We start from the raw sequence: 27,502 nt of genomic DNA, 5'->3' as shown, positions 1-27,502 counted from the left end.
GTGCAGCGGTCCGTGCAGGTTGAGAGGGCAGACGTGCCTTGCAGAGCGCAGACCCGGCCTGGCAGACGCTATCTCAGTCGTGGTTTATTGTTGTCGTGGGTGGTACTGGCCCCTCTCAAAGAGTTTGTCTGTGGGTTCTCACGTCTTTCTTTGGACACACTTTCACTTGAAACCTGGGTTCAGGGTCGAGTGGTGGAGGACCTAGTCAAGTGTACGTATTTCACAACGGAACCAAGTGCTGTTGAGCAATCTGTTCTGTTGACAGTGATTGCCTTTTAGAGTCCTCTTCAGGTGCTTGACAAGTGGGCCCTCTAGCCTATCTGGTGCAAAACAAGTTGGGAGCCTTTGCTTTTGCTTAGGAGGGGAAAGGATGAGACAAACATAGAAAGTTACCTTCAGAATCGTAGCCAGAGAGCCTGGCCCAGTGGTGTCGTGGTTAAGTTCAGTGCGCTCCACTTCAGTGGCCTGAGTTCACAGGTTTGGACCCTAGGTGCAGGCCTACACCACTTGTCGGCCATGCCATGGTGGTGTCCCACTTAAAAAATAGGGGAAGACCAGCACAGGTGTTAGCTCAGGGCCAGTCTTCCTCAAGCAAAAAGATGAGGATTGGCAGTAAGTGTTAGCTCAGGGCCAATCTTCCTCACCAAAAAAATTAAAAAATTTAAAAAAGTAGCCAGAGAGTGGGTTTTTTTTTTTTTTTTTAATTTACATTCCTCTGACCTAAGTCCTGTGTCCTCCCTTCCTCCCTTCTGTCCATCCTCCTTCCTCACAGTGTGATCTGGGTTTTTGTGTTTTGGTAAAGATAGGGTGATAGAACTGAATGGAAACTAGAAAGAGGAGGGAGGGAAGGATGGAGGGCACTGATATTTATTGAATGTTGAATACCTGCTGCGGTGGTGCTTTACATGTGTTCTCATTTAAAACCCCCAGCCACCATCTAAGGTGTATTTAAACAGTCAGCATTCTTCTACAGGTGAGAAAATAGACCCAGAGAAGCTAAATAGCTTGCCCAAGGCTGTATAGTTAGTAAGTTGCTGTTATTCACAAGCCTGTCTTTAGGGTTTTTTAAAACTTTACTGATAGGATTTTGTGGGGAGGCATATTTGGTAACATTGTCCAGCTTTTAACCAAACTAATTTGATTATGATAATTCATAGATCTGCTTTTCAATGACTTTTTCCTCTTATTTGGTAAATTTTCAAGTGGAGCAGTTTAAGAATTTTGGCTTTTCTTTTTTTAATCCATTCAAATAGTAATCTTGGGATTGCCCTATCTGGCAACATGCTGGAAAACTGTAAAATGCACTTTCTGAGGATATTTATATTTATATAACAATAATGTTAGTTACCACTTATTGTATTTGTGCTAGGCCTTTTACGTAAATTCTCGTATATTTTGTCCTCTCCCCAACCCTTTGGGGGTGGGCAAATTATTCTTATTTCACAAGGTGATCGCCATAGCTGGTGAGTAACAGAGCAGTAATTTGAGCCAGGTTGTAACTCCAGAACCCATGGACTCCTAGGCCGCCTTGGACTTTCTAAGAAGATGGATTGGTGTTGGAAGTTGGTTGTAATAGCAAAGTCATTTCGTATGTCTTGTGTTTCCTTCTGTACACTTCTTTTCTCTCCCTGCCGTGTGCATGCAAATTGCCCCAGCCGATGTTTGTTCTTGCTGCTCTGTAACATTCAGGCCTCAGAGTTTTTCTTCAGAGTTGTGAAGTTACACACTTAACCTGTGGTGACAAATTCTCTATGGCAACATTATGTGATTTCTGCAAATATTTCTGACTTCACTATAGACATAAGTGGAAGAGTGCATGAACTAGTCTACGACTTGGTAGGCGTATGTGAGAAAATGAAGGATCTGTTGGATCTTCCACCCTCTAGAAAACACAATCCATTAGTAGTTGTTACACATTATTTTTATTTGATCAATTTTGAAGTTTCCTTAAAGGCATACCAATAGAATGACTTGAAAATTTTACATGCAATTATTATTAACAGAAGTAAAAGTTATTCTTAAGCAAGGAAAAAATAGGCATGTTGAATAAACATTTCGGCTAAAATCAATATTTACCAAAGCTGAACATCACCAGCATAGAATGAAGTCGTGTGATACAAGAGTAAATATGAACTAGTATAAAATATAACTAATACTATATGGTTATTAAAATTTAATAGTTCGGTTTCAAAAGTTTGACCCTATAGTGGAAGAACGATAATTTCTCAGTGTTACCAGCTTCTAGATTGCTCTTGTTTTGGTAAACAGCACACTCGTTTTCTGCTGGCACATTAATGATATAACGAGTTGGGCTTCAGAAAGTTATAATTCAGGAAAGTTTTTCAGGAGTATGTTTCTAGAAGGATTTTGTACTTAGGATTCTTAATGAATCTCAAAAATGCTTTAGCTGCTGAAATTGGTAAGCATTGTAAAACATTTTGCGACAAGATTTTGTTCAAATGTTGGATCCAGATATACTTATAACTATAAGGAATTGTATTCTTAATAAATTCTGTTTTGACCTTCAATTATAAAGAATGTGTTTGGGATACCTCATTTTTTCTAACACATTTCTTCATGGGTTTGTACCTGGATTGAGGATGATGTATCATAGTTGTTCTCCATGATTTTGGCTGTTTTTCCCTTCTCGTAAAATTTGGAGGTGGCAGTGTTGACATTCAGCTTTTAATTTGTTTTTTATAAAATGTGAATAATTTACAAGTAGAATTTTCCCGTGAGAGACACATGGCCTAAATGGAATGAGATATATACAATTTTTAAAAATTCTATTTAATGTTTAATGTTGATGAATGGTAATTAACAAAAAGTTAATCAAATTTAGAGTTTTTATGTAATCTGATATGTTATTCTTCGTGTATCATTTAAATTTTTATAAACTTTGTTGGCTCAAGAAAGATAAAATGTTCTTCCTAAAGTTATCTAGCCAGTGCACTTTCTCTTAATATTCTTACTAACTGTTGACTTATGTCTCTATTAATTTAACTGCTTGAAAACTCTTAATTGTTTTTGTACATAGCATTAAGTTTTCACAATCACTAATTATTGTCTCATTTTACTCTTATAATAAATACACACTTATGCTTTCACTGCCGAATAGAATTTCTGCATAGAAAGCAAAAGCAGATCTGCCCTTTGGATTACGTAGAGCGTACTTACAGAAGACTCCTTATTCTAGCAGTTTTTCTTGTATTGGTGATGTTGCTTCCCTGGCGTGATGGTAACCTGTGCCATCACCTGGTCGCTGATCACATACGTGTTTTGTAGGCATCCAACTACTTGAGCTTAAAAATGGCCAAGCTGAACTTGGGTACACCCCTGTTGTTTATCATCTGTGAGCCTCAGTTTCCTCATCTATAAAATGGCCATTTTCCTCTCTTGCTTTTCACTCTGAGGGGCTACTTGGCCTCTCTGACTCAGTGGTTCCATGACTTCTGGAATACTTTGGCGCACTGATAGCCAAAGTTCTGTATTTTCTAGTCTTGCCTTACTGCACTGTCTTCCAGATCTTGAAAAAATAATTTTTAATATCCTACCATGATATTAGTTATATATGCATCAATATCTAACATACCAACATTCACAGGAGAAGTAAAAACAAAGTTAAATCAAGTTGATACTCGACTGACGTTTAAACATTTATTGATAGGATCAAGCTACTTGGTTGTTGATTCCTAACATGTACTTCATAGATCTGTTCGGATTAAATGACAACATGCCTGTAAAGTTCTTAGAAACGTCGCGCGTCCCTTTATTTGGAGAGCTAGGAAAGAAAATTCACTGGAAATAAGCTGATCACTCAACTTAGTGTGAATATGACATCTCTTTGCACCATCCAGTTTCTGACATTTGTTCCTGGTCAACCTCACCCCACAGCGGTAACGCTATCCCTTGAAATGGCAGGGCATAGAGCCCCATTTTCCTCTCAGATTTTTTTGGGAGTGAATGGTGGTTGGGTGACGCAAGGGTAGTTGCCTGACAGTTATCCCACAAGCAAGATCATCCCTGTGCTTTCTTTTTTTTGAATGTCTAATACTAAGAAACGCTCTTCTTTTTTGTTCATTAGAATTATACCAACCCTGTAGTATACCATATGGTCACAGTTTATTGAGCACGTTGGGAAGGCCAAATGCTATGCTAACACCTTACTTTCGCGTTCAGTTGATTGCACAACAAACCTACCGTTCCCATTTTACAGATGAGGAAATGGACCTGCAGAGAAACTTAGGTAACTGACCCAAGATCATACAGGGGTTCATGTCGGAGTAAGGAATCAAACCAGTGTCTCTGACTTCCCAGCTCTTGTTCTCACCACTGCCTCATAAAACTTTTCTGTTTTTAATTATTTAACGACATAGAATTTATAACAAATTGCTGACACACAGTAGTTGCTCAAATTGTGTGCCCTCTTTCCTTTGCACTATTCCCATGCTAGTTGTTAAGGGCAGAGTGGGAGTACTATGTCAGAAAAAAACAAAAGGAGGAGGAAGGAAAGAAGTGAAAAAAACTAACAGTGTCTGTGCTACAGTTTCTAGTGAATCTGCATGTGCATGAAAGCTCAACCCGTCTGGCAGCAAGTTCCCTACAAACACCTAAGATAGGAATCCTATGGATTTGGAGGTGGGTCAGCGACCCTCGCCCCTGCCCCTTCCCCACCTTTTTTGGCCTCTAGCGTCTCCCTTTCCGTTTCAGTGGAGCTGTGGTTGGTTTTATAGGACTCCTTGAGGTTTGGCACTGCTATGGTGATGTGGTTTCGTGAAGATGTTGCAGTAACCCTCAAATAAGGAACTGGGTGCTGCACTTCCTGTGGGAGGAGGACTCAGCAGACACGCCCTCCGGGAGGGCTGACCAGGCTGTTTCCTCTGCTCTTAAAGCTGTAGTGTGAAGCCAGGACTCAGGATGGGCTTGCGGTATTCGTGGTGCTTGGGCCACCGTAAGTGAGTATCAGCTTCCAGACTGATGCGCTGTTGATCTTTATTGTCTGTCCTCTGCCACGTGATCTGGCTTTTCGCTCTATCTCAACAAGACGGATCTTTGAACTTGCCCCTGAATGACTAGTATTGTTAGTACTGGCAAAATGTTTTCCTCTGCAGTTGATTGGACACGGTTTTACGCATGTGTTAGCATCACACCTGAACTCTTTCTTGAATTGCAACATCCTAGACAAGGTGAGAAGGTGGAGGGCGATTGGTTGTTGATTGTTGCATAGTGGCTAGAACGCTGGGAAATTAGTTAAATTCAGTGTGGCATTATTGAATTTTGTTGTCCCACATACATAAAGCTTGAGTTCTGGGGCCAGCCATGGATGCTCAGTTTGGATGCTGTAATGCCATCTCTGGGAATGGTCTCTTACTTTGTTGAAAACTTGCTATGGATCCTGTAAAATTTGTGATAACAGAAAACCTAATGTATCTGATTACATTCTGATAAATATATCAGACTTACAGTTTGTATAATTTGAGTGTGGTCGTAGTTCGAGCCTCTTAGTGGGTCGGGTATCACTGTGGGTAGTGGAAAGAGGCACAGAAGTTTTGGAATTAGGTCTGGGTACCAATTCTGGCCTTTCACTTACTAGCTATGTACTTGGGCAAATTGTCCCTTAAGCCTCAGTTTCTTCACATGAAAAATGGAAATACACTGATACCTGCCTCAAAGTCGTTCTGAGGATTAAAAGTAAATAATAGTCATTTGGTACTATACTAATAGTTAATATTGTTAGCTTCGTTCTTTTGTTTTTTTCCTCTTTGGCTTTCTCCTCCTAATATGTCCTCACCCCCTCAGAATAACATCCTAGTTCCTACCATGATTCACAGAGCTCCCTGAGATCAGAACCCTGTACAACCCTCAGACCTCATTTTATAATATTCTCCTCATTCCTGTTGCTTTCTCTGCAGTTACCCTGACCCTAGCCATACTGGCCAGCTGGTTGCTGCCTCATGATCTTTGCACTTGCTGTACCCTTTGCCTGACATATTCTGTCCCAGAAACCACAGGCTGGCTCTTTTCACATGATCACATCAGTTGTCGTACCTTCTCACAGGTTTTCCTGACCACTTTTCTGAAGAAGCCACTATCTCTACTCCAAGGAATTTTCTGCCATAAGCATCCTGGTTTATTTTCTTTAGAGCATTTATCTTTAACTGTAATTATATCCCTCTGTTAACATAAGCTCTGGTATAGTAGGAACCTTGGCTGTCTTACTTATTCATTGCTGTATTTCAGCATCTAGGAACATAGTATATACTGCATGAATATTTGTGGACTGTTTGATTGAGTAAATGTATAACCTAAACCATTTTCTGGAAATGTGATATTTTAAGATATCTTGAAATATGAACTGAAGAACAATATAGAGAAGACCAGATTCCAGGTAGAATGCGTTCTTAATACAATGACATGCCATCTGTCATGTTATTATTTTCAACAGACTATTGGAGACATTTTATCAATAATGGAAAAATACCCATATGAACATTTGAAAAAGTATTCGTATAGAGTCTAATATATTTTCATTTACCGAGAAATAGTTTTTGTAATTGCCCCATGTATTACCCAGTTTCCTCTTATTTCATAGGATTTAGATTTGCATTTTAAGTTTATACAGAGTAAGTTGAAATTCTCTGTATACTTATGCTGCTAATGTCCTCTGAGGTCTTTGTATATGCATACCCTTTTAGAGAATATGTGCTACTATGAAAATGGCTTTGTTAAGATATGAGTGTTCAGTAGAATTTCTCTTAGTACCTTTTTTGATGTAATCTAAAGAAACATTTTGCTTTTAGCTTTTTGTTCAGCTCATTAATCCACGTAAGTTACTATACTAAATTGCTTGGGAATAGATTGCTTGAAATGAATAAAAAAATTTGTGTTTTAGCCCTCATTCATCTCTCTTTATTTTGACCTATTTTGTTTGTCTGACTGCTTCTAAATAAGATGAATCCATTTCAACAATTGAATTATGAAAAGTGCTGGATCAGGGCAATGGGTTGTATAAAAATACACAAGATCCTTAGAAGTGTATTGGACTTGTTCAGTATGTGTTCTTTTCCTAAATTTTAGTGACAGTAACCTGATAGAAAGTCAAGTGAACTTCATGCCTGAAGACAAGAGTCCTGCTCAGACCAGTGAGCAAAAATTTTTTCTTTTTCCTGAACTGGAAAAACTAGTTTAGAGAGTGGTGACTTTATTGTGATTAAAGTTATCTGTGTCTAGAAGTAGAACAAATCCTTTGTCTATAGAATCATGGAATTGTCATCATTGGGAGCTTGGTAATCAGCTGATTTTAAAGGTCACCATTACACTGGAGTTATGGATTCATATTTAGCTCTTAATCTTTCTGTCATACTGAGTTTCAAATGCTTTTCAGAAATAAGACAGGAAGAAATGGACCTGCATTCCTTTCCCTCTGTTGTGATTAGGTTATTTAAATTGTTAAACAGATTGGGTTGCTATTTGATTTTGTGTTGTGTGTTTGCTCCATGAGAAAGCTAAAGAAACTCCACGTTTTAAAGATGTGTTCTCTCTCTTAGTGGTTGATACTGGACTTTTCTACTTGATCTCTTTTCCATCAGCAGTTTGAAATAACTTGATCCAGTTCTGTTGGTCTTCCCAAGTTTCAGGTTACATTGTAAGCATTTCTCTCTCTTGCCCCAACCTAGAATTTGATTTCCGTCGACAGTGATAGTGTTCTCCCCTACGGTAATTCTCAGCTGCCTGTGTTTCTCACTCTCATCGAGTAACATCAAGCACATGCAGAGGACAATAAATAATTACTAAGCCAGTAACTGTCATGAAATAGGCAGAGATCATACATTCTGTGAGAGATCATCCTGACTTTATATAAATATAAATTCAAGTAATATGTAAGTAGATATCTCTTATCATGAGCACTTAGGTGACCTAAGTCATCTGGGAAGTGAGAGGGTTGAAAAGGAAAAAAGAGGCCTCACTGAGCAGAAATTGGTCGATCTGGGCTGTTTCTTAGCTGAGGATCTATTGGAAGTGCCTAGTGCTCTTCTGGGGATGAATTAAATATAACTGTGCCAGACTCCAAGCTCAGACTTCTGTGTCGTAGTTTATCGCTACCTGTTCCCTTGAAATTGCTCTTGGTGATGCCTGCACCGTGCTGTCTCTGTCCTCTGACTTGGGCCAGAAGCAGGAAAGATAGCAAGGGGGGAGAATCAGCGTTTATTTTATCATACTCATCCATTTATATGGTTCTTATAATTCTTTTTGAGGTCCTCTAAAATATTTTGTTTATTATGAGTATTTAAACCAAATGTTGAATGTTAGTTTTATCGTTTAAAACATCATGAATTAGGGGCTGGCCCGGTAGTGTAGTGCTTAAGTTCACATGCTCTGCTTTGGCGGCCCAGGGCTTGCAGGTTTGTATCCAAGATGTGGACGTAGTGCCGCTTGTCAAGCCATGCTATGGTAGGTTCCCACATAAAATAGAGGAAGACTGGCACAGATGTTAGCTCAGTGACAGTCTTCCTCAAGCAAAAAGAGGAAGATTGGCAACAGATGTTAGCTCAGGGCCAGCCTTCCTCTCACACACATAAAAACAATGTCAGAAATTAACTAATGAATGCTCTAGTGAGCCTCGTCTTTTACCTATTGATTTTGGCTTCTGTTTAATTACTTCAGTAGGATAAATTCCAAGGAATTGTATAATTAGATCAAAGGATATGATACTCAGAACTCCACTATTCGTTTCAGTCTTGCCAGCCTTCGCTATACTGTTCTTTTCTAAATGAACTGGCACCTGTAGCTTCCTTTAACGTGATGTTTTATAGCTTTGGCTGCACGTTAGAATCACATGGGCATTCTAATTAGACGTTAGAATCTCCTGGGGAGCTTTAAAAACTACTGATGCCTGAGGGCCACCTCTAGAGATTTTTGTTTAATTGATGTGAGGTGTGGTCTGGACATCAGGATTTTTAAAAGCTCTCCAGGTAATTCTAAAATGCAGTTAACATCAAGAATTCTGCGTTAGTGGGAAAATTAGACTTCACATTGCATCTGAAAATGAATCCCTGAGAGTTATTGTTGAATCAGGTTTAAATCTGATTAAATAAGAGGAATCAACCACCAAATAGCTTGACCATAATAAATATTTAAATGTCAGTCTAGTATCAGCTTGATTTAACTTTCTTTTTACTTACCCTGTGAATGTTGGTATATTAGATATCGATGCGTATGTAACTAATATCATGGTACGATATTAAAAATTATTGTTTCAAGATCTGGAAAGCGGTGCAGTAAGGTGAGACTAGAAAATACAGAACTTTGGCTATCAGAGGGCCAAGGTATTCCAGAAGTCACGGAACCCCTGAGTAAGAGAGCCCAAGTACCCCCTCAGAGTGAGAAGCAAGAGAGAAAAACGACCATGGAAGCCACGACCATAAACTATACCCCACGTCCATAATGCACAGTAACCTAGAACTTGCATCCCCAAACTTAATCCCCCAAAGTGTGTGTGTTAAAAATATTTGGTTTGTTTTATTGGTCTGCGTTTTCTAGCGCAAAATCTGTGCGGTGGTTTAGGATGTCAGCCCCAATTCTGGCTCTCAGTAGGCAAGTTATTAAATTTCTCACAGCTTCAGTTTTCTCATCTGTAAATTGGGGTAATAATGTCTTCCTTCACAGGATAGTTAAAAGAAGAAATGAGGTGATATAGATAAAACACATAGCTCAATATTTGATACATTGTTAATTAATAAACTTAGTAATAAAGGGAGTGGTTATGGTGTGTACTCCTTGCATGTGGAAGGAAATACCAATTAACATGTAATGAGTACTTACTAGTAATATATACAGTAAGAATGTCTCTATCCATGTCTTTTTTAATTCTCAAAACAGTTCTGTAAGAAAGCTGCTATTGTTCCCACTTTTTTTTTTAAATCGATGAAAAAACTTTGGCTCAAGGAAGCTAAATAATTTGTCTTAGATCAGACCATGGTACAAATGGGCTTCTACTCAGACTTCAACACCCATGCTTTTCCCATCATATTGCCCAGTGATTTCGTCTCGAGGGAAATCTAAAGTGAACTTAAATAGATGAATTTTGGTGGTTTGGTATGGTGAGGAGAGTATTTTTTTTCCCCTTAGGAGAAGACAGGTGCTGGTTGGTGTCAATTTTGTGAAAAATTTGGCAAACCATTTGGGTGTGTCATTTTTGAAAAAGATTGAAAGAATAAATGTCGAAGTTGATAGTACCCTTCATTTGGGTAGAATGTGCTTGTTTTGAAAATAGCTAGGCAGGGAGAATTCGGGCTGTGGTTTTTCCTACATTTTGTCTGAATCTTGTCGAACGCCTGGAGAAGGGCTGTGCTTGGTCTGCTCAGCATTCTGTTGAGTAATTCGGCTGGTGGTGGACTTTAGAACTTTTATCAGAGCAGGCTTGTGTGTTGAAAAATGTTTCTGCCTGGGGTGGACGTTCTTTTAATTGTGAGGAAAATTTTCCCCTACCAGCCCCCTTGCTCCATGCTGCCTTCAAATGCGCCTCGATCCTTCTGCTCTGGCACCGTGGGGCGCGTTCCCGTAAAGACCAGCACTTCCCCCAGAGCAGCGCAGCGTTAGGTAGCGGGTGAGCCCCGGCTTTGGGATCAGCCCCACCAGACTTAGATCCATCAGTCCATTACTTATTAGCTGTGTGCTAAGTAAGGGGAGTGCTAATGGTTATTGATGTCTCCTGTGTGCCAGGCATTACTAGTTTATTTCCTGTCCCCTTTAATCACCGCAGCAACTTTGTAAAGGGACTATCATTGTCTTTTTACAGCTCTCGATAGATGCTCGAAGAGGCTAACTAGCCCAAGTTCTTACTTCTTCTAAGTGGGGAGGTTTGTGGTTTGAAGTCAGGTTTAATGAACTGCTGATGTTTGTGATGTATCTTGAGCAAGTGCATTAACATTTCTGAGTCTCAGTTTCCTCTCCTCTGAACTGGCAATGGCACTTCTTTGAAGGACTCCTCGAGGATTAAATTAAGTACTGTACCTAAAAGCACCTGTCACCCTGCCCGTGTCTCAGTAGGTACCTGTATAATATTCGTTGCTCCCCTGCCTTAAGTAAATAATAATCATGGAAGAGTGAAAGAATTGCTCCCCTGCCTTTTCGAAAATTGATGTTTTATATTAGACTTTTTATTTTGAAACATTTTGAACTCAGAAAAGATGCAAGGATAGTACAATGAACTCCTGTATACCTTTCATCTAAACTCAACAATTGTTACCTTTTTGTTATATTTGCTTTATCTGCGTGTGTATGTGTAGAATTTTACTGAGCTGTTGAGAGTAAGTTGCAGCAATCATGCCCCTTTATTCCTAAATGTATCAGCATATTCTTTTAACAGTGCAGTTTACAAAATCAGTAACGTAACATTAATACAATATGATTATCTAATATACAGGTTTTTTTTGTTTTCTGAGATTGGCCCTGAGCTAGTATATGTTGCCAATCTTTTTTTTTCTTCTTCTTCTTCTTCTCCCCAAAGCCCCCCAGTACATAGTTCTACATTGTAGTTGCAGGTCCTTCTGGTTGTGCTATGTGGGAGGCCGCCTCAGCATGGCCTGATGAGTGGTACTAGGTCTGCGTCCAGGATCCAAACCAGTGTAACCCCCGGCTGCCAGAGTGGAGCGCATGAGCTTAACTGCTCGGCCATGGGCCAGCCCCACAACATACAGTTTATATTCACTGTTCACCAGCTGCCCAGTAATATCCTTTTAAGCAGTGATTGTTTCCTCCCTGTCTTGTCATTCACTGCATTCAGTCGTCGTCGCTTTTTAGTCTCGTTCACCAACTACCTGCTGAGCCGTTACTGCCACTGCATTGAGTTTTACTAGAATTCCTTCTTCAGGTTATCTGTCCCTTCACAGAGAGTGAGTTCTTAGTGTTCTCAAATCATTTGTAACATCTTGAGGAAAACAGAAGAATATTCCTACTTTTCTGCCCTAGAGTGAACTCCCAACAGGTATTTGAGTACCTATAACGTGCCAGGAGACTGAGCAGGGTGGTGAGACCCAGCAGGTCAGAGGTGGGTGGTCCTTGTCCTCAGTAGGGGTTACAGATGCGTAAAGAGGACATTACAGTGCAGGGCAACAAGACGTTCAGAGCTCAGAATGGGGAGACCGCCGTTGGAGTTGTGCTGGAAACTGGAGAAAATTCAAGGCACCCAAGAATGGTTGAAAATGATAAATTGGCTTATGGCAGGATGATTGAAAGTTTCAAGATAATCATGATAGCGACCTTTTCTACCTTGAATTCTGTTCTGGGATCTGGTTGAATGTGACAATCCAAGAAATTCTGAGAGACCTTAATACTGTCTGGTGTAGCAGAAATGAAATAATGTCTGTACTGCATAATTTCCACAATTAGTAATGAAAATGCCCTGTCTTGTCTTCAGATGGTGGTGTCCTCCCTCCTTGGGAGGAACAGTGAAAGGTGGCAGAGATGTTTGTAAACCTTCCTGCAGCATTTACACTCCATCTACACCTCTCCTTCTCACTCATTTCTTACGAAGCCTCAGCTGAGGCTGGGGTTCCTCTTGATTCACTAACTGAAACACCAGAAGTTGAGGTGCATTTGTGGGTGTGCTATTCTGTCCTGCCAGCCTGGATTTGGTTACAATAAAATCTCGGTGTCTATTTCTAAGGTAAATTTTAGGTACCCAGGCAAGCTCCTCTCCATGGCAGAAATACAAGGCTGAGTACTGAGGACAATTGAATTATTAACTCTGGACATCGAAAGGGCTTCTCATCAGGAGAATGCTGAGTAGTTATTCTACAAATCCAAAGGAGACTAAACAAGGAAAATGCCTTTAAAATGGGAAGTGTGGTAGTTGTGCCTGAAGTCAGTCTGTGCTTTCAGAATGGCAGCCCATTTGGCTTTGCCTCACGTTCTGGGTGTGAGCGCCACAGCCCCCAGGAGAGAAGGCAGTGGGGAGAGGCTGGGCTCTGCCCTCCCTCCCCTCCACTGGCCCCATCACCAAGCAACTCTTTTTCTGTTTTTTTTTTGAAAATTTTGAAAATTTTTATTTGAAAATGTTGAGCTACTCAAAAGTTTGAACACTAGTGTCTTCGATGTTTTTGCTCAAGTATACCAAGCCACAGCTTCCGAGGTTCCTTGCAGCTCAGTCTAGAGCCTTTGAGCTGCTTTCTCTGCATGTGTCTGTGACCATGGTCGCGTGCTTCGGGGACACAGGCGAATGTTAACATTAAGTGAAGCAGAGCTGACTACGAAAGCAGGTGATGTTGGAATGGCTTGTTCACTTGAACTGTCTGTACTATCACTACCCATATTCAGAAGGACAGTTGACTGTGTTTATACTGTTTTCTCTTTTAAGATGTATCTTTTTCCAACTGTGAAATTAAATCGATTTTGATCAATCCTGTTATAACATTGTGTCATAATTTAATCCGCAGCAGTTTTTTTCTTCCTTAGTGGTACCTAAAATGGTGGTACTTTTTTTTTTTTTACAAGTAATAGCATTGTAATTTTCATGAAATAAGGTATATTTATTGTGTAAAATGCCACGCTTATAAGGGTGAAACTCCTAATAGAGTCTTTCCTGCTTCTGCTTCCATGGAAGTAACAGTAACACCAGTAAGCCAAACTGTGGCTATCTAACAGTAATTCATGTTTGACCTTAGACTGTGAGATTACATTTGTCCTTGGGAAAGGTACCATATTGATCCTCGGAGCCCTGACATCTGGCCCAGTGCCTACCATTTAATAGTTGTTCAGTAAATGTTTCATTGAACGATCTTTGAATATCACATTGTGCAGCAAGACCATAGAAACAAGATTCTAGGTAGGAATAATTAGAAAAAAGAAAGTCACTTAATTCAAGAGAAAGTAATAAATTATACAAGACAGGAAAAGTCATCCTAGTGCATAACTTGGACCTGCTTTGAACAGCATTTCTAGATGCATAATAATGTAGCCGTGAACACTCAAGCAACCAAAATTGTAACTATTATGAGGAGAAAAGGTTAGGTTGTGTTTATGTGTTTTTAGGGTAGGGGAGCAGGTAGTGAGCTAAATTCTCATTTTCGTGGGATGTCAGTTTATAATGCCGCCTCAGTCTCAGTTCCCTCATTCCTCTTCTGTGCGTATGTCTGTCTGTGCTTTGTGATTCTGTTGTTTGGAGATTGTAGTTCTTTATATAACATAGCCCCAGAATGTTAGGCCAGGTTTTCATTTGTTACTAACCCCCAAAAAATGGTGATAGAGAAATTCTTCACACCCCTGTATTTTTGTAGTCTATGCTGACTTTTGATCTTAAAACTTGAGTGAATTGCAATTCCAGTAGACACCATCCCACTCCTAAGGAGCTTGTCTTGTATTCTAGTGAGAGAGGTAAGTTCATAGATAACTGTTAAATAGCCCAAGGAGTTTAAGCCACAAGAGAGTAATACAATAAGATCTTGTGTATTCAGAGGGGAGAAGAGATACTTTATCAGCAGAGAGAAAAATGGAAAAGGAGATGAGCAAACCAGACCGCGAAAGATGGGTGGATTCTGGATAGGCTGGCATCTGTGGCTGATGAAGTGCGCTTGGGGAACGGACATTTACAGTATGGCTGCAGAATAGGGTATAAGAAGAATAGAGTAGGGGCCGGCCCCATAGCCAAGTGGTTAAGTTCACGCACTCTGCTTTGGTGGCCCAGGGTTTCACTGGTTTGAATCCTGGGCACAGACATGACACCGCTCATCAGGCCATGCTGAGGTGGTGTCCCACATAGCACAACCAGAAGGACCCACAACTAAGAATATACAACTATGTACTGGGGGCCTTTGGGGAGAAGAAGAAGAAAAAAAGAAGATTGGTAACAGATGTCAGCTCAGGTGCCAATCTTTCAAAAAAAAAAAAAAAAGAAAAGAAGAATAGAGTATAAGAAGATAAATTGGCGAAAAGAACAGCAGTGCCTTAATGTGGACGTGTCAGCGGCCAGGCAGAAGCCTTGGTGGGGTAGCATAGCTATGAAGGTACCGTCATAGAGCGGCAAGAGAGAGTTGTAGTTCTGGCTCTGCTTGTTAGCTGAGTAGCCTCGGTCGTAAAGTCCTGTGGTTCTCTGCTTTATATATCCATACTGTAGAGATAGGACATTTCATAGAATGCCTAGGGTTAAAAGAAACCTAGGTGAAATGGGCACACGTAGTACATGCTTCACTCCCAGTTGCAAAAAGAACAAAAAAAAGCTGTGCGGTTTTGCAGAGCAGAACTTTCGAGCAAGAGAATGGCATCACTATTGCTTTAAAATAATTACTTTGGGTAGATTTGGAGAGTGGTAGACATTCTAGGGCAGCTGGCCTGTTGTAACGAGTGGCTGTAGGAGTGCAGATAATTCACTGCAGGTCTTAATAGAACGATGCCTATAGGAATTGAAATGAGGTGTTTGCATGGGGGAGGCATTGCAGACACACAATCAACAGAGTGTTCTGAACAAGGGAGAGGGTGTCACTAGGGTTAACAATCATTTCATTCATGGAAATAAGTTTGGAGTTGCTGCTGCTTTTCGGAACGGGAGGACATAAAAATGAGTTTTGAAATTTGAGAATGCCCACTGGACGTCCTGGTAAAGACATTCAACAAGTAGTTGGAAGTGTGGGGCACGATCTCAGAGAGACTTTGAGGCCAGAGAGAGGTCCGCGAGGTGAACTGGGGCTGTGGGAAAGGATGAATGAAAGAGAAGGACCGAGTTCAGAAAGTTGACATATGTTTACATCTAAGATGTGAGAGGAGGAAGAAAGAGCCAGAGAAAACAGTGCATGAATAGGATGGTTCTTTGTGGATATCAAGTGAGAATAAATTGCAAAAGAAGAATCGGGTCACCATTTTTGAATTCTGTACAACTCAAGGATGATGGGGACAAAGAAAGGCCAGTGGGTTATGGGATTTACTTATCAATGGAGACCTGTGACAGAGAAGTGTTAGTAGCAGTGGGAGTGAGCAGGAGCCGGATTGCAAAGCCTTCAAGTGTGTAAATGGCTGGTAAGGAGGTAGAAGGGAAGGGGAGGGCGCACAGAAAGGGCTCGGTGGGTTTACAGCAGGCTTTCTCAACCTCAGCACTCCTGACAGTCTGGGCCTGATAATTCCTTGTTGTCGGGAGCTGACCTGTGACACTGTGGGACGTGCCTTCCTCCCCTTACCCCCATCAAGTTCTAACAGCCAAAAATGTCTCCAGGCATTGTCAGCTGTCCCCTGCAGGCCAGATTCCTGGGGGAGAGCTCCTCATCTCCAGGGTCGAGTGAGAGTGCTGCTGCTCCCACCTGCTGCAGCCGTCCCTTTTCGTGGCACCCTGGCGCTGCCTGCTGCCCATGTGTTTGTTGGCCTCGAGCTGGCTGGGGAAGGAGCCGGTGCAGGAGCAGGGGGAAACTCCAGGCACCTGGTGGACGATTAGTGAATCAGGTCCCGAAGGAGGGCCGGGCCGGAGGAGACAGCAGATGCACTGTTGAGAAGAGGCATCCTCGTAGTCAGAGGGGCCTGGCAGAGGCTCTTTATAAAGCAATAAAGATTGTTCTAGCTCACGTGAGATGGCCTCAAGCTTCTCACTAAGAAGGGAGGAAAGGTCACCTGAGATGGAAGTAGGCAGGGTTAAAGTGGGGCCTTTGAGGAGGTTATAGAAAGTTTCAGTAACCCCTGTGGGGATGGAGTAACACACAAGTGAGTAAAAGATTACTGAGCAGCAATGAGTCAAGGCTGAATAGGGACTTAAAAAAATTATGAAAAACATTAATTAAAATCTTGGAGAAGAAAAAAACGTATAACCCAAACACCCTGATGCTATTTTTTTTCTTTGTTTTGAGGAAATTAGCCCTGAGCTAACATCCACTGCCAGTCCTTCTCTTTTTTGCTGAGGAAGACTGGCCCTGAGCTAGCATCCATTCCCATCTTCCTCTACTTTATATGTGGGACGCCTACCACATGGCTTGACAAGCCGTACGTGGGTCCACACCTGGGATCTGAACCGGCAAACCCTGGACCACAGAACGTGTGAACTTAACCACTGTGCACCAGGCCTGCCCCATGATACTGTTTTTATTTGTGCATTTTATGTCTACTTACCTACATTTTTTACCCTTTTTATTTTGCTCATTTCATCAAACATTGTAGATGTTAATGTTTTTGAACTGTTATTTCAGTTATTTTTAATGACCACATGATAGTCTATAGATCTTTTCTTTACGAGACAGCCGTCTAGTTACTGACTTGGTAAGGTTGTTTCCGGTTTTTAATACTATTATACCTAAAGTTGCAGTAAACATTTGTATTCATGGAGCTTTGCCAGATTTTATTAGTGGACCCAGTAAAGGTTTTATACAATGCTGAACACAGAGCAGAAAATGTATTGGCTTAAATGTCACCTTATTGAGGCCTTCCCTGACCACCCACCACATTTAGAATTGTAACCCTCGGGGCCAGCCCTGTGGCCGAGTGGTTAAGCTCACTCTCTCTGTTTTGAAGGCCCAAGGTTTCACAGGTTCGCATCCTGGGTGCAGATGTGGCACCACTCATCAAGCAATCTGAGGCGGTGTCCCACATAGCACAACCAGAAGGACCTACAACTAGAGTGTAGAACTATGTGCTGGGGAAGCTTTGGGGAGAAGAAGAAGAAAAATTGCAACCCTCATCTCTGCTTTGTTTTTCTGCATAGCACTTGCTGCCTTCCAAAATACTAGGTGTTTTTTTTGTTTGTTTTTTGGGGTTTTGTTTTTGAGAAAGACTGGCCCTGAGCTAACATCTGCTGCCAATCCTCCTCTTTTTGCTGAGGAAGACTGGCCCTGAGTCAACATCCGTGCCCATCTTTCTCTACTTTATATGTGGGATGCCTACCACAGCATGGCTTGCCAAGTGTGCCATGTCTGCACCCGGGATCCGAACTGGTAAACCCCGGGCCGCCAAAGCGGAACGTGCGCACTTAACCACTGCGCCACCAGGCCGGCCCCCAAAAATACGAGGTGTTTTTTCAGTCTTGATTACTCTTGTCTCCCTTGCTAAGTATATAAGTTCCAACAGGATGAGGATTTTTTATATCACCAGCACCTAAAATAGTGCCTGGCACATAGATACTTGCTAAATGGTGGGGTTTACCCAGACCTACAGGCAAGATGTGTTTGGAAGCGTGTCACTGGCAGCAGATATCCGTGGAAGCCAGTGGGAGAGTAATTGCATTGACTAGTCTTTGGCATCTGGATGGAGTAGGAAGCAACAGCGATCTACAGGGACGGTGAAACGGGAGACTGAAGGGTTATCACTTGAAGGCAGTTGGGGCAACAAAAGCACATTCCTCTGGAAGGAGAGTGTGGGAGAGGTAGAAGGTAAATAGGTTGTGGTTGAGGAGGGAATTTCCCAAAGTTTAGATATTAGAAAGGAAGCAGTTTGAGAATGAACAGTGGCAGGGTTGGTAGATCACTCCATTTTGCTAGGAATGGATAGGATCGCTTTTTCAGGTGCCCCTGCCTGACAACAGTCCCCTCTTAGCTTGTTATATTCTGTTCATACTGACTGTTGGCATATAAATCAGGTTCTGTTTTCGAAGGCCTTTTTTTTATGGAGTATGAGGTATGTGGTAATCTGAGTAAGCAGATGTGCCAGTAATGTCTGTCAGAGAATTAATTAAGTAGAGTTAGTGACAATGTCAACCCATGTTTCAAAACTGAATTTACAGAGAAATTGCTTCCCCCTCATTTGGGATAGCTGAGTCATTCGGTTCATCTTTTCAGTGACTATCTTACAGGTCCTTTTCTATTTGAGGTCACTGTACTCAAGAGTAGAGCAGCTTGGTAAGTAAAACATTTAGCATAGCATGTGCTAAGCTCATTTTAAGCAACTCTTGGGGAGCTCCTCTTGAGTATGGAAATTACAGTAGTTGTTTTTTGGAGCAGCCTTGATTGTTAACCCTCAGCCAGTGCATTATTCTCCACTCTGCTATAGGTTTTCCACTGTAGCGTGCTTTTAGTTTTCAAACTGCAGTTACTCTCAGGTGAATTGTTAATGACAGACAGGCATGATTTACTAGACAAAACTCTGGAGAGAAAAGTTGAAGTCACCTTTCCCTCTCATGTTTATCAGTGGATGGCATGCCTCTTATTTCTTAATTCTTTAGTTTCTTCCATTTCCATGATGATGATCTCACGCATAACCCTCCTCCTCCTTCCGGAATCTCTGGGATGCTTTACCAACCTCCTGGTTCAGTAGCGAGAACCACACAGAGAGAGCCCACCTTTGGAGGCCTGTCTCAGAAATGCTCCTCTACATAGCTGCCTTTGTCGGCTTGATTTGCATACGATGTATGAGTATAATGATAGAGCTGAGCAGACTTGTTGGTTTTTTAAATTAAAAAAAATTTCACTTGGAGTTCTGGGAACCAAGTACTTCCTTTAAAATAGAATTTGGTAATTATATTGACGCGTATGGTATGATATAGCATTCTGGGAGTTTTTCTCTGTGTAATTGACTTCAAGAATTTTGAGGGTGCTTCTCCCACCTATTGTTCCCAGAAGTTGGGGTGCCCTTGCATGGGTTGGAGTGATTGGTTCTTCCCTTCCCAATATGATCGGCTGCAATTAGAATGTGATGTAACCTATTTTAAGAGAAACGCTTAATAAGCCTTGTTTCTATTGAAAACCGGCTAAAACGATTCCTCATTATTTGGTTGTTAGCATATAATGTTAGCTATTTTAAGATCCCAGACTTCTCTTTATCTTGATCAAAAGAACATCCTTTGGGAGGAATCTTGCAGTTCTCATTTAACCCATTTGTGTCCTCTCGTGAGGAGAACGGAACAGATACATTCCTGAATCCTTGGGGAACTGTACAAACCAAATTTCTGCTGCAGAGTCTCAGAGAGCAATCAGGTTAGAAATTTTGCGTAAGACTTAGAGGGTTACGTTTGTGCCTGGGAAGCAGAACATATGTATGTTAACCAGAGATTGCTTGCTTACAGGGAGAATGCTGGAGAACCAGACTCCTGGAGTAGCTTATCCTATGAAATACCTTACGGAGACTGCTCTGTGAGGCATCACCGAGAGCTGGACATCTATACCTTGACCTCTGAGTCCGAATCACATCATGAGCCCCCAGTTCCTGCGGACAGTTGCACTGGACATATTTTTAAACTTATGAACATCCAACAGCAGCTAATGGTAAGGAAGACAATTTTCATTTTCAGGCTTTTGTGCCCTCACCCACCCCCTCCTTCAGTAAACCTTGCTTTAAGTAGAACATAAAAATGCTTCCCTCAAAGGTTGTGAAACTTGTAAAGCAGTTTTAGCAGTGTTAGATGTTACTGCTTTCAGATACGGAGCTAGCATTGGGGTTGCAGCAGTCGGAGACTGAGAAGTTGTCGTTTTTGCAATAATGAAAGATTATACGTACGCATTGCAGATACAGAAATACGCAACAACTAGAACTAAATTTTCCTGGCATAAAGGGAAATTTATTTAACTTTATAAATTTGCTGGTTTAATTTTATAAAACACTAAACGAACAAAACAGTTTCTGAGATTGTTGCTAAAGAACAAGAACCAAAGTTACCCAGAAAGAAAGCCTTTTCACAACTATTTCAGTGAGTGATGATAGTGTTACTATATTTAAATTGATAGTTGTATGGTAAAAAGATCACTGAAAAAATAAAGATTTTATAATCCACTCAAGCCTTCAAGATAAAGTTGTTGCCAGACATAAAAACATTACAGACTCCCTGGTAGCATTTATTATGGATAATATAAACGTCATATGGGTACATCTCTCTTGGCCATAACATCTGAAAGGCTAAGTTTAGATTATTTTTCCACTCAGTTTATTTCAGAGCTGATTTGATTTGGAAAAAGCTTGACAATAATTTCATTTAAGGTCATTTAGGGTCAGCTCAGTGCCGGAGGCTTTGGGAGCAGGCGTTCTTTTTGAGTCCAGCAGGCCAAGATACTTTGTAGTAGAGTTGTGTGATGCGCCTGCTTCTGCCTTTCTGAATCACGTTTGTTCCAGAACAGGTATCATTTTCTTTCCCTCTGAATGGACTGCCAGGAAGTCAGATTTTCCTTGGAGCTCTTCTTACTAGGTGAATGATAGTCCAGTTGGAATAGCAGTTTGCAGGTGCCAGAGCTGCCTGCAAGGTATGTGAATAGTTGACAGGAAACCGAGAGAAATTAAAACTGAGAGGATGCGTGTATTAGGACCTCCTATGATTGTTCAGGCAACATCACTTGTTTCTTCAAATTTCTGTTCTATAATGTTCACTCCTTATTAAATTTAATGACCTGCTTTCGTAGTTTTTAGGAGACTGTTGCACTCTGAGCAGAAACGGAAGCAAGCTAATTTTGAATACTCTCAGGAACATAGCACAGAAGCTTTTAGCGAAAATCCGTTTTTCTTGTATTCTCTTATTAGAAGGACTTTTAGTGAGCATAACACATTTTGCACTTATATGTGTAAATTTGACAATAGTCCCAGCAAGTAGACAGGAATAGTGTGATGATGGGGTAGTCTAAGTGCACAGCGTGTTTACTGAGTAAGTAAATGAACAAGAGGGCAGTGGACAAGAGATACATGAGCTTATTGCAGTAGATCAGACAGTGAGTGAAGAGCACACCGGATGTTTTAAAAATTGTTTTTATGTGTCAAACAAATAGTATTATTGTTAAGAATTTCTGAAATTTTGATAGAAAGGCAAACCCACCCTAAAGATCAGCTGTATTTTTTTCCATTTTTCCTAATCCTTGTCTACATGTAATTTATGTGTAATTATAAACTTAGATTAACTACAGGTTTTATTTTTTTCAACGTATTATAAATATCTATATTTTCTGATTTCGCTATCGGCTTTGTAGTTAACATTTATGAAACAGCATAGAATTTTCCATCAGGTTGATCAACCATGATTATTTTAACCATTCCTTTGTGGTTGGTTATATCTATTTATGCTTTAAAAGATACTTTAAAGTTGCAAAAAACTATTTTTGAGATGACTTATAACCTCAAGCCACAGTACCATCTGAGAATAATCAAGAATTAGGTATTATTAATTTGATATGTTTTATTTAATGTTCAGTATTAGACAACAGAGGGATTGCTTTTATCAAAAAGTGAAAGGCTATCTACCATACCATTATTCTTGAAATTATGAACCCGTAACTCAAATTGAACCCATAACCCATAAGCTAGACTGAATGGAGTGTATTTGGGGCATTAAAGAACATTGTGTAATTCCTTAGTAACAATTAGGGCACAGGAGCACCTGCCTGCGCATCATCGTGGTTGAAGAGAGTTTACCACACTGGGTAGGATTTGTTTCCACTTGTATATATACAGCGGGATGGAAGCAGCCTCTGCCCCTCTAGAGACCCTATTAAAAAAAAGTCTTTCTCAGCTGCTCATTTGAAGATAGTCACTGTGCTTTTTTAAAAATAAGGTTTTTGAGGCTCAGTTTTAATCTATATTGTAAAATAAGTTCATAATACTAGAAAATAGTTGTCATTTATATTCTTGACCATTTTTTATCATTTCAGTGGATATGCAGCTATGAGAGAGGAAAGTGATATCAGGAGCAAGAAAAACTTTATTTGTATTTATTTAGATCAGCCATCATGTGACCTAAGTAGGGCTGGAAAGGCAGTGAGTTCTCTCCAGCAGGATTTTTGCTTGTAGGTGTCAGTGGCATCTTTTCCCATGGACAGTTTTTTAAAAATACCTTTCATTTTCTCCTAGAAAACAAACCTCAAGCAGATGGACAATCTTGTGCCCTTAATGGTGACAACACAGGATCCGTCAAGTCTGCCCAGTGCCCAAGATACGGATGGCCAATTTCTTCCCTGTGCATCAGAGCCCACGGACAACCAGCGGCTTTCTTCTCCTGAAGATACTGAGAGCTCTTCATGCTGCCAGGCGAGCACTGTTGGGCAGGTTGAAAGTTCCTGTGATTTGTCAAGTGTGGTTGAGGAAGAAAATACAGACTGTTCCTGTAGGAAGGAAAATAAAGGCGTGCAGAGAAGAGGGGACGAGGCGGAGCCAACACCTGCTGTGGACTCTGGGACTGTGTCTGATCCTGACAGCTGCCTTCAGGGCATGCCCGAGTGTGGAGGAAAGGGCACAGAAGGCCTCCCATCCTGTGGAATCAGAAATGAAGAAACTGGAACAAAATCTGCAGTGGCCGCAGCCCAGGAGTCTCCGAGCAGTGGAGACAGAGTGTTGCAGGGAGACGTGGTGCACCCAGGCACGGCCCAGTGTTTCTCTGCAGGGGAACCAGCAGTCAGTTCCACAGCAGATGCCAGTGTCCCAGAGACTGCAGGGGAAAGGGAACGTGGTCTCATGAACCCAGATGCGACCGTCCAGAAGAATGTGCTTGAAGGAGGGGAAAGTACAAAGGAAAGACTGGAGAACTCTCCTATCAGCACAGCTGGAGCCTCTGATGTAAGAGTCACGAGCAAGCCTGTGGATAAAGCCAGTGTTGCAAACTGTGTCTCTGCCACTGGTTCCCTGGATGGAAACAAACCAGCTGAGTCTCTCTTTGCATTTAGTAACGGAGAAACCTCCACTGAAAAAACTGCAGAAACTGAAGCTTCAAGAAGTTGTGAAGAGAGTGCTGATGATCCAGTAGGTCAGAACTTGCCAGTAATTCCAGCTGCTGCAAAAGACAAGATTTCCGATGGGTTCCAACCCGACACTCCCTTAGCAAGCCTGTGTGAAGCAGTATCACCCTCTCATTTAACCGTTTGCAGGCCACAGAAGGATGTTATGCCAAACCAGAAATCAGAAACTCATTCATCTCATGTTCAAAGCCAAAACAGCCAATCACCCATCTGTGCTACAACTGGAGATGATAAACTTTGTGTTGCCTCTTCATGTCCACAGGACACAGTGACTTCTACTGGTGTCTTGGCTGCAAAACGTGGTGATGGTGTAGTTACCCAGCCTGAAAGCACCACCACGGGGCTGCCCAACACACATCTGCCCCCTGCCATCTGCTCTGAAGGTCCACAGGCTAACACAGCCACCCCTGACCCTGTGAGAGACACCCAGAAACCTGTGGATTTTTGTCCTCTCGAAGTTTCGGATAAAGAAGACCAAGGAAAAGATCTGAAACTAGAAACATCTTTAACAAATATGCTTGAGGTGGCTCTGCATCCACATGCAGTTGTCCCCAAAGCTGAGAAAGAACTGGTGCCAGACCAGGCTGTGACATCAGACAGGACTTTCTCTCTGGCAGGCAGTCCAGGCAGTGAATCAGTAACCAAAGATGACGCACTTTCTCTTGGCCCCTCCCAGAAAGAAAAGGGAACAGCAACCCCTGAACTACATACGGCTACAGATGGTAGAGATGGCTCAGACGGAGATTCGAATGATCCCGATAAGCAGTCGCTAGAAGACAGTGCGGCAGGCCTGTCCCCATCCTGCACTGCTCCAGATCTTCAGCCCACCATGGGGAATACCAGTCCCATAGGACTTGGTGGGGAGCACGAGGGTCCCTGCCTCTCAGCGGCCCCTGAAGTTCTGAATATCGAGGAGGGCACAGACTCTTCCCTGCTACACGTGAGTAAGGCCACTTCAGCCTCTGATTCCATTTTGACTGAAGAAGGAAAAAGTCTGGTGGTTCTAGAAGGCTCTGCAGCTCAGGGACAAGGTGACAAGGATAAAGCAGTGGCTTGTTCCTCCATTAAGGAAGACGCTCTTTCTTCAGATACATTGCAAGAAGAGCACAGAACCCCTCCTCCTGGACAGGAGGCACCAGGATCCCGTGGAGAACCCAGCTCAGCTGCGTGTGCTGAGGACAGAGCCCTTCAGCAGGGTAATTCACTGGGCACACCCTCGGCCTGTCTTCATGCAGAAGCTAAACATAACAAGGAAGTGGCCCCACCAGTCTCACTGCTGACTGAGGGTGGAGCTGCACAGAGCCTGGTGCCACCAGGAGCAAGTCTGGCTGACACAAACCAGGAAGCCTTGGGTGCAGAGCAGAGCAGCTCACCTCTGTTGCCAGGTCTGTTGCCAGATGGCTCTCAGGCTCTTAATTGCAGTCGATCTGTTGGAGTGAAAAACACTCAATCCCAAGGAAAAAACACTGCTTGTGAGGTGAGTAGAAATGTGGCACTGGATGTTGCAGTGGTTAACGCTCCACAAGATACCCCTGGGGCCAGAAGAAAGGATGTGTCACACAACACCCAAGACATCCCGATTCCAAAAGTCTCGTTGAGCCAAGAGAAGAATATGATTCTGGGTTTGCCAGGAGCTGTATCAGACAAAGGTGTGACTGACCTGCCTGGCGCTGCCACCCCAGAGATGGTACCTCTTGGTTGGGAGAAAGGGAAGCAGGAGGGAGCAGACAGCAGCTGTGGCGTGGGCGACTCCAAGGAGGCACGAATGGATGGTGAGGTGCGTCATGTGCTGCTGCAGCCTATTGCCAAAGAGCTCCCCAAAGAGACAGGGCTCTCCAGCAGTGATGACAAGGCCCCCAGCCAGGAAAGGGGTGCTTCCCCTCTACCTTGCACTGTCGCTGCCGAAGCTACGCACCTGCCTCAGAGAGCAAACTCGATCGAGGAGGCCGCGAGTCGCATAGTGGATGCCGTCATAGAACAAGTCAGGGCCTCAGGAGCACTGGTCACAGAGGGGGAAATAAGTCACATGTCACTGTCCAGTCCTTCAGAGACGGGCCCAGAGACTGAACAGCTGGAGAGTGCTTCTCCAGGGAAAGTGAGCGCTCTCCTGCCTGGGGAGACTCCACAAATGGGCAGTATTCGTGGAGAAGCCCCTGGGAACCGTGCAGGATGTTTTGCTGGAAGTGAGGAGCCAGAGGAGATGATTCTGCCTGTCCGAGGACCTAAGCCGGCAACAGGTAAGCAAAGCAGGATATAAAGTGAACAGTTCTGGAAACAAATGCCCTTCAGAATCTCTGTGATGGCTGGTAAAATATAGGTGTCTCGGCTGTTTAGAGGTCTTGCGTTCCTTGTGTAGGTTTCCAAGTGACTAGTCACCCCATCAGGAGAGGCGCGTCATCTCTGGTTGGACAGATTTTGCTTCCTGTATTGTAGACTCCTAGCTCGATTGCTTAAGCCTGTAAATGCTGTCTGCCCCCCTGGAGCCCTTGCAACTTTCCTCACCTGGAAAACAATGCCGAGATCACAGGTGCTCTGAAACGATAAAGGAATTTATCAGATGTTTTTATTCACATGGCTTAGTCCTTTTTTCTAGAACCATGAAAGACAGTGCTGAAAAAGTGTTTTATTTACAAGCCTGAAACTCCTTTCTTTCCCTATCGTTCCAGTCTATGTTCTGAGCAAATTTAGAGTCAGAGCGATTTCACAAACAGCTGTTTAAGTATCGTTCTAAGCCAATGGCCCGACATCCCAAATGGTGGCATTAGGTCATCGGTGAGGGCTGGGAGGAAGGGAGCTCCCTCCTTTTCCGGCCTGAGGAGCAGGCCTGCTGTTCCATTGCCTGTTGCTTTTGGGCAGCAGTCTGGGAATTGACAACCGGGCACAGCGCAGGGGATAGGATGCAGGATTTCCGCCCGAGCCCAGTCTGCTGAGCTGCTGTCACAGGGCAGACGTTGTGTCTGCTTATCTCGGTGAAGCAGCTGCACTGAGCAGATTGCTCACACAGCAGCCTGTTCCATCTGTGGGTAACCATGTCCAGAGAGAGCAAAGAGAAACCACTATTGCTCAGTGGAAAGAAGCTATCTGAATAAAACTTTTTGGGGGGTTGAGGCTGAAGCTGAAACTGGAGTCGGACTCAGTATTGACTCTTGAAGTCTTTAAAGGTCAGTTTGATTCACACTCTAAGACTACCACCTGTTACCAGGTATAGACAGAGGACCTATCTCCATGCTCGCGCCCAGGCTTTGTAGGTAAGAAGGTGCCTGCTTGGTTTTTATTGTTTGTTTGTTTTTGCTATTCTTTCTAATTTTTGAAAATCCTTTTAAATGTAGTATGTGTTAAGAGTGCGGGGGTGGAATGTGTCGAGACATGAACAAATGGAACAGAAAAAGAAGTTGCTCAGGAAAAAGAGCAATTTAAACAAAGTGGTCATTTTCCCTGATAAAGGGTTTTTAACCATTTATATATATTTTTTTCTTCCAGTTAAGGGATTTAAAAAACCTGAGGTAATATTTTTGGTGACTTCAGGTTTGTAGTTTTATTAATGCTTTGGCTTGTTAGTGATAGAAGTGCGTTGACTGCTATCTCAGAATTTAGATGAGATGGTCTGTAATTTTTAAAGGAAGGCACAACAACAAGTCTATTTTGGGGGCCCTGGCAGGTTGACATTTCAGAAGAATGGGAGTGGCTGTAAGCTGACGCCTGGCTATGTTCTTTTCATTTGGGTGCTGCGTCTTTGGCCAGAGGGGCTGGAATTATTTCTCTTTCTGGCTCACTAGTCAGAATTTAACCCAAGCAGATGCAAACTATGTGAGGTTTGTGTCTATAGTACCCTATGAGAAAAGGGCTTTTTGATTTTTAGTAGTATGCAAACATAGTCAAGATGCTAAGAAATGATTGTT

At 42.2% G+C, this 27,502-nt stretch overlaps 1 protein-coding gene across 22 annotated transcripts in view; it reads left to right on the top strand.

Annotated features, from left to right (window-relative positions):
- Positions 1-27,502, top strand: part of AKAP13 (A-kinase anchoring protein 13) — a 323,232-nt gene that overhangs the window by 153,874 nt on the left and 141,856 nt on the right. For 18 of the 22 annotated variants that reach the window (XM_070618286.1, XM_070618278.1, XM_070618307.1 and 15 more), the window contains exons 6-7: positions 19,964-20,162; positions 22,723-25,840. In XM_070618286.1, coding sequence (XP_070474387.1) covers positions 19,964-20,162; positions 22,723-25,840 — 3,317 coding nt within the window. Of the gene's footprint in view, positions 1-4,847; positions 4,956-19,963; positions 20,163-22,722; positions 25,841-27,502 lie in introns of those variants that run through there. The other 4 variants (XM_070618334.1, XM_070618327.1, XM_070618335.1 and 1 more) reach the window with 3 other exon arrangements.

Source organism: Equus przewalskii, chromosome 1 (genome assembly GCF_037783145.1).
Source record: "Equus przewalskii isolate Varuska chromosome 1, EquPr2, whole genome shotgun sequence".
Taxonomy (NCBI): domain Eukaryota; kingdom Metazoa; phylum Chordata; class Mammalia; order Perissodactyla; family Equidae; genus Equus; species Equus przewalskii.
Note: the sequence above shows the minus strand (reverse complement) of the source record. Positions and strands in the feature narration are given on the sequence as shown.